This window comes from Hippoglossus hippoglossus, chromosome 5 (genome assembly GCF_009819705.1).
Source record: "Hippoglossus hippoglossus isolate fHipHip1 chromosome 5, fHipHip1.pri, whole genome shotgun sequence".
Lineage (NCBI taxonomy): Eukaryota > Metazoa > Chordata > Actinopteri > Pleuronectiformes > Pleuronectidae > Hippoglossus > Hippoglossus hippoglossus.
Window position 1 is genome coordinate 779,393 of NC_047155.1, and position 12,098 is coordinate 791,490.

General features: G+C 44.6%; 1 protein-coding gene across 1 annotated transcript in view; it reads right to left on the bottom strand.

The window, feature by feature from the left end:
- Positions 1-3,672: 3,672 nt before the first annotated feature.
- The window catches only part of dag1 (dystroglycan 1), a 41,439-nt gene continuing 33,013 nt past the window's right edge, over positions 3,673-12,098 (bottom strand). The window contains exons 4-5 of the mRNA XM_034586690.1: positions 7,370-7,828; positions 3,673-7,276 (exon numbers count right to left, since the gene is read on the bottom strand). Coding sequence (XP_034442581.1) covers positions 5,450-7,276; positions 7,370-7,828 — 2,286 coding nt within the window. The 3' untranslated portion in view covers positions 3,673-5,449. The remainder of the gene's footprint in view (positions 7,277-7,369; positions 7,829-12,098) is intronic.

Consider the following 12,098-nt stretch of genomic DNA (forward strand, 5'->3'; position numbering starts at 1 on the left):
CATCAAATCAACAGAAACAAATCGTTGATCAATAATTTCATCTGTCAGACGTTTAAAAATAAATGAAATAGATTCTTCTCGTACAAAAGAACGTCGTTAATAAACAAACTGAGGTTTGAGTGACGTCGTCGCTGCTTTGCTGTTTTGAAAGATATAAAAATGTAATTCTTACACGACAAAAGCTTTAACATCTTATCTGTTCTCCAGAGAAAACGTCAGCTTAATCCCCCCCCCCCACACACACACACACACACACACACACACAAATACATAAATGTATGAAAACAATGGCACCAGTTAAAAGGTCTTGACTGGCACATGCAGCATAGAAAGAGTCAATGTCCTACAAACACACGCACGCACACTCACACACACACTCACGCAAACACACACTCACACACACACGCACACACACACACAGGCTGGCAGAGCAGTGTGTTTCTTGGCATTCTGCAAATGTCAGAAGGATTGTGTTTGCAAATTCAACCAGGCACCTGGAGATTACATTTTATCAACATACAAATGAGCAGAGCTTCATACGCCACCAGGCACCGTGACAGAATACCAACCACGGCCGAGGCCACGGGAAAACGGCTGTGACATTGAATTGTGAGTGTGTGTGTGTGTGTGTGTGAGTGTGAGTGTGTGAGTGAACACTGAATAATCTCATGCTGCAGGGAGACGATGACGCTCGCTGCTGTTTATTCTTCCTTCAGTCCAGAGACATCTGTACAACAATATGTTTATATATATTATTAATATTATTAATCTTAACATTTAAAAATAGCCTCTAATCAAACCAGACGCGTGTTAATCACATGACGAACACGAGTCTGGCTTCGTTCTCAGGTGTTTTCAGGGTTTCCAGAGGACGGAGGGGACCGGAGATTTGGATTTTCAAATTAAAATCTGTTTCATGTTTTTATGTCTCAAACAGCACAGGATGTCCTTCTGTCCGTCCCCGTCCCCGTCCTGTGAACATGACGTCTGAAGATCACCTCGAGCAAACGATAAACAGGTTAGATTCAGATTGTGAAAGGTCAAAGGTCATGGAGGCCTCCCCTTAGATAGATTATAGAGTTGGGATTATAAAGCATCTAGTTTTTAATCAGTGTCCTACAACACAATGTGTTCTGGAAAGAATATGTACAGATATATAGATACAAATATGAATATTTGTATATTCTTCAGTGACAAACTTCAGTCAGTCGGTGCTGCAGGTGAAAGAGTCTGGTTCAGACTCAGGAGGAAACTTCTTCTCTTCAATCGTCCTTTGAGTCCACTTCAGTTCCTCAAAGAAAACTTCGGTCAAAAGACACAAAGTTTTCAGGAAAATGTTCAATTACTGGAAAACCAAGTTCACTCAATGAAATGAGGTCTGATGACGGAGCTGCAGGAGAATCCTCCATCACACGCTGACTCAAGGGAAAACTCTTTGCAGCACTAAGACACATGGGGGACATTTACACTGTAATTAAAGGTTTGATGTGCTTGGTGACGTGAGATGGTGTCAAACACAAACTGAGCTCAGACTCAAGCCTGAACCTTCCTCGAAGGTTTAAGACACAAACATGATCCATGAGGGAGAAACAAGATGAAGTGGAGCTGCCTTCAAACCAGCAGATCACAAATCTAATCAAAAGATGGTTTCACTAAGGAGACAACCACTTCAGTGTCTCGTCCTTCATCTTTCTCTTTTCCTCTGAGACAGGATCAGGACCTCACTTCTACAATCACCTCCTCGGGGAGAACAAACTGATGCACAGAGGTGACGAATCTGAACATGTGTGAAGAAGGAAAACTCAAAAACACGATTCACTTCAGGCTTCAGAGTTAGTTCAGTTAGTTTCAATCCTGCAAAACGTTTTTTATATTTGTACAATTTGAATCTCTTGAAAATGTCTCTTTTCTCATCTATAACATGTTTAGTTGAATATTTCTGCTCGAATGTTCAAACTGATTTTAATTGTTTTCTGTTGTTTCACTTGTGCAGCAGCGTGTAACCCTGTTTTCAGAGGTGCATATCCATAAAGTTTATCATCACACCGAGAAACTCAATTGAAATTGTGAGAAAAGAAACCGACAGAACACTGCCTCTTTTTCTTTTAGTGAGAAGTCGACTTCCTGTGAAGCGACGCAGACAAAACGAAACCACACGACTTCCACAGCCTCTCCGTCGTGGGTCAGGCTCGTCTGCGTCTTTCACTGATTAGACTGAAAAATACAAACTCAGCACGTCTGTAGTTTAACACGACGGAACCTTCGAGTTTGTTCGTAAAGTTCCCAAAGTCAGTGTCGTGGTCAGAGTCCTGCTGAAGGTCCAGTTCCTTCAACGACCGTGTCACTGATGTCTGAGATCATTCAAATGGTCAAGTACACAGTTTTAATAAAGATTGTCAATGTGTCCTGTGTCTTTGAAAATGAGCATATTCACTGTTTTTAGGGTTTTTGCAGGTTTTCTTAACAATTCAGGACATAAAATGTAACTTTCACTTTTCACCCTTTTCAGCCCATTTCTATTCCTTTTACAAAGCAGCTCAACTCCCTCATATATACATACATATATTATTATATATATATACACTATAATCTACTTCTATTGATATTTAAAGTAGTGAATGAAACCATGATGTGCCACCTATAGAATAATTGCTGAACATATTATCTTGTGATGGCTGCAGCTGTCTTGATGTAAATGAATAACTATCAATTCTAACTATTTATTATAACTATCTATTAATACTATTGTCCTCAACGTTCTGTTGTAGTTGTTGCTGTAGTTTGAAGGTGATTTATATCAGGAGATAAAATACAGTAAAAACATGTTGTCTTTAAATGTCCAGTTTTCAGGATGAGTGAGAACACGGATATTCCTGATTATAGATCACGACCTTGTCATAGACACTCAGTCAATCCATTCATCTTCATCGTCACTATGGTCTGTTTAGGTTTCAGTAACTAGCGCCTCCTCGGGGATACGTCCATCATCACTTCCTCTACTTCCAGGAATTATCACAGAGCCACAACAGAGCCGACAAATTGTTAACATCTAATCAATATCCTCAGTGATCGATGAGAAGGATCAGTATGCAGCGTGTGGACGGAGCAGAGACCGTTCAGAGCTTCGCTTTTCATGGCCGGAGCTGTCAGACCGAATCGTCCAACAGCAGAATAACTCAGTACAAACAGGACGGTGGAGGACAGGCAGCGAGACGTCAGGGGACGTGAAACCTCACGTGGACTTGAGACAAATTGATTTGTCAATTCAAGGCTAAGAAGGAGCAGCAGAAAAGTGTCAGTGAGCGAAAACCTCCTCCGTAAACATCAGTCGGGTTCTGACTGGTAAGTGATGGGAACCAGGACGTCCCTCGGTGGAGTTCACACCTCCAGGTCCCTTCAAACAAGCTGCACCACATCATCCAATGTTCAAGAGACATCGGTTCACAAGACGGACGGACCCAGAAACAGCAAACCTCTGGTCAGTGGTGGATGAAGGAACTTGGATTTGTCTCCTAAATCAAATCTGATCCCAACTTCGTTCTTCTTGGACTTGTGTCCCATCTTTCCAGCAAGTTTCAATCAAACCAGTTTCCAGTGTTTTGTTTAATCTTTCTGACAGAGACGGTGAAAAGGTGGCGGACGTCCACCAGCACGAACAAGTCAAACCAGATACCAGTTTCTTATCGTACCAGTTGGTTTTATTATGACAATGCACACTTGAAAAGCAAAAGCCTTGGCATCCTGCAAAAACCAACAAGATTATGACAATACGAGTCCCTGGCATCGACCAGTCGCTGAGCCGACTTACATTATTATTGCAAAGGGTCACTTTCATCTCATCAGCAAACTTAAGGACATAAAAATAAAATTTGTGATTACATAAAATATGGGTCATTCCTTCTGTGTATAATGGGAGATACATTTCGATATGCAAACACACACACGATAAAATAAAACACTTGAATTATGTGACCCATGACAAAAACAAAGTGTACATAACTGAATCATAGTTCAAGTCTAAGATTTTACAAATCACAGAAGACTAATCATTAATCAGGTTTTATTTTAATAATCAAACAATTTGAGGCTGTATCAAAAACTTTGTAAAAAATTAAAATTAAGAAAATTAGAGGGAGATTTTCTTTGATCGCTAATTTCTAGAAATGTATGGTTCTGTCTTTCTGCCTCCGACTCAACTCCCGTCTCCTCTGTGACCTTTAAAACGTGAGTATCTGTACAATCCCGTCTGGGACGGTGTCCGTGGCACAACGTCCTCCTCCTCGGACTCAGAGGAACTTTCCTCCTTTCATAAAAAAATAATTAACACTGGACCAAAATAAACTTGGAGCTCTTCTTCCCGTTCAGGTCTCAACTGTGAATGAACGGAAACGTCGTTTCACTGTGTTCACGTCAAGTCACCAAATGATGGTAGAATTAGATTAGTTATTTATTCTGCATCCAAATCCACATTTAAATCCTGATTTACCTTTAAATTATTAATTTACCATTAAAAGGTGTTTTTTTCATCTATAATTATCGATGAATTGTTGCAATAAACAGGAATAACACATCTCCCGCAGGTTATTTCACTGAGTCGATCCCTTTCCTCCACCACCCAACAAAATATAACACAAGCTCTCAGGACATCCTCCAGATATACAGTGAATTTTAAAAACCATTATAACAAAGAAATTATTATTTATCTCTAAATCTTTTTTAGGCTACCATGTTATTCTCATCTTTACTAGACATCGTGAATAAGGATAGAAATAGACAACTAGTGTTAAAAGGCAAACCGTACTGAATCTGAATAAACACACCCACTCATTCAAACGTGCACACACTCCGCGGCCGCCCGTCCTCGTGTGTCTTCTGCCGGGGGATCGAGACTCAGAGCATCTCAGTACGAGCTGTTGCCTGCAGCGGCCTGATGGCAGTCCGCCGTCTCCTCGTATTATTTCAAAGCAAGACAAAAGAGTTGTTGGGCAAATGATTCATTCCCCCAAAAAAGAAAAACTGATAATCTCGGGCTAGAGATGAAAAATAAAATTGAAAAATAAAAGCAAGTTTCCAAATCAACAGAAGAAAAAGTGAAATGCTGCTGGGAAGGGAGCGCACGTCTCCCAATTGTCGCTTCTGACCAACTGGTCGACCCGAAAGCCAGTGCTGACGAGAATCTGTTTGTCTTAGGCCACTGTAGTAGCGGGGCGAGCACTGAAACAGTAGTCGCTCCCAGCTGTTTCAACTGATCATCCCATGTGTCCACTGTAAAACCCCGACTCATCACTCCCCCCCCCCCACCAAACCCAAATCCCTTGTAGCTGTTTTGTACTTTAGCACCTCTTGTCATCTCTCCCTGTAAATGTCCAGACAGACACCAGAATGGAAACCGTCACAGTTCCTCAGGCATCCTCTCCCTCCGCCCTACGAGGGGAGGCTTGAACTGGTCTTAGGGCGGCACGTAGGGAGGTGGGGATCTGTAGGGAGTCATGTTCTTGGGACGGGAGCCCTTGCCCTCCATGGGAGTGGAGAAGGGAGGTGGTGGCTGGTAGGGAGGGGCGTTGGGGTCGTCGTCCTGCAGAGCGGTGTACTCCCCCAGCAGTTCCTGGTTGAGAGGAGTGGTCTCTGGTGTGGCCATGTTGGGGTACTCGGGAGGTGGAAGTGGGGGCTTCTCTTCCTGCAGAATCAGGGGCATACTGGAGGATGGAGGCGGCTTAGAGTCGTCCAGTTCGTCCGCAAAGATAATGGGCACACCTTTTTTGATAAAGGTGGCCTGGTCTTCAATGGTCAGCTTGCCCTTTCGCTTCTTCCTGTAGCAGATCATCGCGATGATTCCTGCTATTAGCAGTATGGCTGCTACCACCACAGCAGGAATGACTGTGTGGAGATAGACGTCGTCTGTGCTCTGACGGCCGGTTCCCAGAGCCGGGGTGACTGCTGGAGGTTCTGGTAGATCGATCTCCCCTGGTGGGACAAAGGAGTACTTTCTGCAGCTTGCTCTTCCTTTGACATTGACATCCAGAGGTCTAAACTCAGGCTCCATAGCGTACTTGAAGGTCTGCGACGGCCTTCCCTCACTATTGGCGAGTGTTCTGCTCATGACCAGGAGCTGCTCCCTTGGACACGGATGCTGCGGGAGGCTGGTGTTTGTCCACTCCACTACAATGGACCCTTTGCTGATATTCAGCAGACTCACTGTACTGCTGTTGCGGTCCCCGAGGGCATACGCCAGCTTCTTGACCAGAAGGATTTTCTTGTGGATATCATGCGTTACTGAATGTGGCGCTCCATCGAATCGGGCTGTGAAGATCACCGGGGTCTTGTCATTGACGGGCCAGCGGTTAACACGGACCTCAAAAGCGTCGATTGCATTCAGGCCTCCTTTGTCCGTTGCATATATGAAGTACTCGTGTTTCCCCACATGTGGGGCGTCAGGCAGGCCGTAGAGAAGCTGGCTGGTGGTGTTGAACTGGATCCAGGAGCCTTCGCCAACCACCTCATTGTGGTTCTGTCTCAAGGTGAGACGCAGCTTGTCGGTTGTGCCGTCCTCATAATCGAAGAATGTATCCAGCGGGATCTTAACCTCAAAATAGGTGCCCACCAATGCATTGACCTGGTCGAGGGGGTTTTTCAGGCTTGGCTTGTGATTGGATGGATCCACGATAACACCTGGTAATGTGGTGGTGCGTATGGCCGGCTTAGGTGTAGAGGTCTTTGACTCTCTGGGCACCGGTGTGGATTTAGGCCTCTTAGGTTTCTTGGTAGGTCTTCTGGTAGGTGTGGGGGGTGTGGCTGTCGCTTCCACAAACGTGGGCCTGGTCATGGTTGGCTGGATGGAAATCGTGCTGGTGGTCTCCACCACCCTTGTTGGTTGAGGAGGTCCCAAGGTTGGAGTGTGGGCGATGGGGTCACGGACTCTGATGGTAGGTTTGCCTGGAAGGGGAACGGGGCCTCGTACAGGGGGGGCTGAGCTCTCAGTTGGTGCGGCGATAGAGGGGGAGGAGAGGGTCGGGATAATCCTCACTGGAGGCTCCACCACGGTCGTAGGGGGGAGCACAGCCAGAACCGGCGTGGGAGTGTTGTTCAGCTGTCGTCTCACTCTCTTCGGGACATGGGGCTTCTTGTTGGCGATGTGCCACCCCACCACCGGGTAGCCCAGCTTGGCCGACATGGTGCCTTCCTTCGCTGGACCCTGGACACTGTTGATGTTTGGGACCGTGCTCTGGTCCAATGAGCAGCCGAGTTTCCACGACAACAGAGCTCCGTTCTCCACCACCTGGAGACACATTCATTACCATTTGTTAGAGCGGATTGTTTAGTTAATTATTGAACAGATTGACCTGATGAACACGATCATTTAGTCACTCACCTTTTTAGCGTTCCCCGGCCCAGCCATGAACGCAGACATGTCAAACAGCCTGTTGTTGACCACGGGCAGTATCTTCATGTGCTGGAGCCCCACCCCAGAGAAGCTCCTCATGTTATCCAGCAGCTCCACCCTCTGCTCTGAGCTCATTTTGGTTAAATCAGCGTCCAGGATCACCGTCAGCACCGTGACCGGTTCCTCGTGTCCACACACGAACGGCCGGACGTCGTCCTCAGCAGTGGCCTGGTTGGATGACAGCTGGGCTGCGTCTGCATCCGGATGATCTTCAGGGTGAACCTCGATGGAAAACACCTCAGAAGAAGAGGACTTTGTGTGGTTGGAGATGGATGCGGAGATGTAATGGACGCCTTTGTCCTCCTCCAAAGGAAGACCCTGCAGGATTCTGCTGCCGGCGTCCCAGTGCAGCCAGGCGGGGAGGGAATCCTTACCCATCTCAGTAATCTGAGAGACACACAGACGAGGAAGAAAAAGACAAATGACTCATTCATCTGCAAACAGGAGAATAAGTGGATGATTAAAAGTGAAAGTGAAGTCTTCTTAGACATTAAAGTCTATTAGACGCAGAGTGTTTGGTGACTGTTAATTGTGGAAATGTTTTTTCTTTGCTGGAGAATAAAAGGATTGATGAAGGCGAGACAGAAAACACTAAATGCTTTTTGTCTACAACACAACAATTGAACCGATTTTCCCACTTTTGTCTAAATTTACCTGTTTGTTGATGCGTGTGGAGCCAAATTTAAACATTTGTGACAGGAGCTGAATCTAAAAACAACATGATCAGGACTTAGTGCTGCGCCACGCCAACACACACGGGCTCAAAGCCTCTGCAATCTAATTTAAACCAGACTAAAATTAAAACAACTCGGCCAATTATACGGCTGCAGACTGTGGCTGATGGAGAGAAATGGACCGTGGGGGGGGGGGGGGGGGGGGGGGGGGGGGGGGGGCGGTGCATCTACACATAAATCCAAAAACAAATGCAACTTGCGCTCGACAAGTTAATTCTGTGGCTAATAAATCCTGGTTGATAAATTATGTAGAGGCAGTTCTCCCCAGACGCATCATTAATGGTCTAACCAGCGCACAGGCAGCGCCGGGGGAGAACACACACACACACACACACACACACACACACACACACACACACACACACACACACACACACACACACACACACACACACACACACACACACACACACACACACACACACACACACACACACACACACACACACACACACACACACACACACAATGTGCCTGTAGGGGGCGGGGCCTGACCCCCCTGATGATGTCACCCTCGCTGCAGCGGAGCGACCTCGGACGATGACGTCAGTGGCTCAGTTCTAACGACAGAACGGTTACCACGGTAACAGCAGGTGCAATTTCGTATAAATGGACGAGCACTCCCCTATAAGGCTGAGCGATAAAACAATATCAATAATAATCGTGAAAGAATCTTCATTCATTGCTATATAATAAAAGTCTAAGATATACATTGATATTTTATTTGTGTAAACACTGAGAGGAGGTTTAACACAATATTGATCGAGCTCAGTTTTATCAAATGTTTTGTTTCTGATTCTTTGCTCATAAAGATGAACTGATGATTAACCTCAAAAACAAATAGTTTATTGTTTTTAATATGTTTTTCTTTGTCTTTATTTCTGCTCTCCTCTTCCTTTCGGTCATTATTTTGAAAAAGCTTCATCCGAACATGACGATTCTGTTCAGATAGAAAGTCTCAGGTGTTGATGTTTTAAAACGCAGCAGGAAACAGGAACTTGATTGTCACTGATGTTTGTGTTCGATCCCGGGAACCGACTCACAACCTGTTGAGCTGCGTTTCACACAAAGTGACACAAAGAGCCACGTTGGATTGGGTTTGTCACCGTGTTCCACTCGTCTAAACTTCGAGCTGAGAGCCTCTTGACACGGCATTACCAATTCAATCATAAAGAGACGATGAAGGACAAGGGTTTGCCGAACAGTCATCTCATCATAACTGTCATAATTGCTCCGTAAATTACTCGATTGCTTCCTGGAAGCACGACGACAATTCCTCATCCGCTGCCAATGAAAGACGATCGAGGGGAAAAGACACAAATTCATTTTTCACAACATCACAAGCTGAGGACGGACGAAGGAAACGACGACGTGTGAGGAGACGTGTGAACAACATGAAACTCTTGTGATGTCATTTCCTGGAGAATCTTCAAATGCTTCATGTCTCTAAAATCTGTACGACCTCAGATAAAAGCTTTTAGGTCAATAAACCATAATAAATGACAAAAGTAGGTTAGAAATATAAAAAAATACAAAAACCTGTCATGTTTTCGATCTAGATATAGAAACATGAACTAAATACTCCTTAACACTTTATTCCATCACTTTAAATGATGATGTATTATTTGATCTGCCGTCTTTGAATTTAAATCACGTCATTTTGCTTGTAGAAGAAAAAGATGAATGTTCTGAATATTGTGTTTTTTATCTTAGATCCATTGAAACACTGAAAACAAGGCCACCAGCCGCTGCTGCCACGTTTCTCTCTGCACGTAACAAGTGATGAAGTGAGAGACAGAAACTTTGACTTTCTGGTACAAAAAGACTTCAGTTCATTTCAGATCAGTTCCAACAGCATCATGCAAACATGTGGTCGCCCACAGGACGTCAGTTTGCAGAGCGCTCATTAAAAAGAGTAAGTTCCCGGCTTAGAAGAAGGTTAAACTAAAACACGGCCGCTCTTTGTAAAGTCGTACATGAGCTCAGCGAAGCGCTCGTCTCCCAAAATGAACATGAAAAATACATCAAATCCCCCAAAATGTCAAGACAAATATTTCATATCTTTTCCTGGCACAAAGCTTCGGTGCAGGGCGCTTGATGTTTTGGCCCTAAAGGTTATCGTGCGCTCTCACAGCCCAGCCTCCCTTCCCCTCACACACACATACCACTGGCAAGGTTACCGCCTGAGCCCTTTGAACGCAGCCAGCGAAAACCCTGCATTCTGGGAGATTTATTCAGGCCAGGCGGCGAGAAGAAACGAGAGCCAGCTACTTTGTGAAGTAGATATTAAAAGGTGGTTTCAAGGGCAACGTAGCACACAGAGGCAACAATCAGAGTGAATTTACTCAGCGGCGTGATAACCTCTCCACGCGGCAGTTAAACGACTCGTTCAGGAAACGTTCCGCGGGGGGATGGAGTCTCGTTCACCCTGAAAAGACTCAGACTCAAGCAGCTCTGAGGAACTCGGCTTTTGAGAAGGGACACAATTACTTTAAGTAGCATGTACAATGAACGTTAACGGCATTAAAGAAGCCGAGCCACTGAGATTAGAGCCTTTTGCACGATTCGCAGAATGAATCAGCGACATGTATAACGAGGTCTGAGAGCAGCTGTCACCCACAGAGCAGCCACCACATCCACTTCACCCCCGACTCTTAAAAGACTCTTAATTAAAATGAAATAAACCATAATCTCATCAAAGTTAGGCAAAGCTGTTTGATCATATTTTCTCTTCTCGACGCAGACGTCAGCCACAAAGCCGGCGTGACTATCAGCGCCACGAGCCTCGGCGCCGGCCGCTGCGCTGCTACGAGACCCGTATCTGAAGTCTGGCTGAGGGACAGGCATGAAACACTCAGAGACATTATCACATATCAGCTGCATCATCCTTATTTCATTCTGCATCGCTGCCTCCTCCGCTCTTCAGAGCTGCAGTCGCTGAGCGGAGCTGCTTTCTGGAGGAAGACGGGATTACAGGAACTCCACAGACGCTGCCGAGCGGCCTCGTCGCTGACGCGTCACGTTTCAGACGACGAGTCGAGTGTCAATGCAAGAAGAGTCGAGACGTGTGAGGAGCGGCTGCTTTGTAAATTACAGGAAAACCTCATTTGAAGGTTTGATTTGACAAGATGATGATTTATAACTTCTTCATTAGCTCAAGCTTGTTTCTGTGAGAGTCTCCTGATACTTTTCCACTTTACATTTTGTGCTATTTTAGACTTTTCTACGTTTCAGGAGGGAGTTATTTTACTTTCTAACTCTGGAACACACGATGAGTTTCAAACATACAGGAAACAGTTAAATACAGCAGTTAGAATGAGCTCCACCACTTCCTGCTGCACAGTTTACACACTGACTCATCAGTTAGAACTACAGCCCATAATTAAATAAAAGCTGAGTCGACGTCAGGTTGTCGTCTCAACGTGAACTGGATTTCACACAATCATTTTATTACTCATCATGAAAAATAACCTTTAATTGTATATAAACGTTCTCGAGCTCGACCGAGACGGACGTTTAGAAGCTGATGCTGGAATCAGGGGGAAAATATTTCTCTTACTGATAAATCAGTCGATATATTTACTAGAAAGAAATTGTCAATGATTCCTACGATGCCGTTGTCAAACCCTGACAAAGACAATTTAGATTAGACATCTGAAAGTTCATGAATTAAGAAAAACATTTGAAAAAATCTTCAAATAAAAGAGTTTGTCTCTGCAAACAAACACCGACACTAACATGTCTGTGAAAGATCAATCTGCCAGACTCTAATAATTAAGTATTGATGATGATTTTACAACATTTACATTTTGAGGGAATCATTAAGAAACGTTCAGGATCCAACAAAGATCTGATAAACTATAAATAGATTTTATTGATTCAACGTCAAATAACATCTTCTCTTTTCTGTTCTGCTGCTTTTC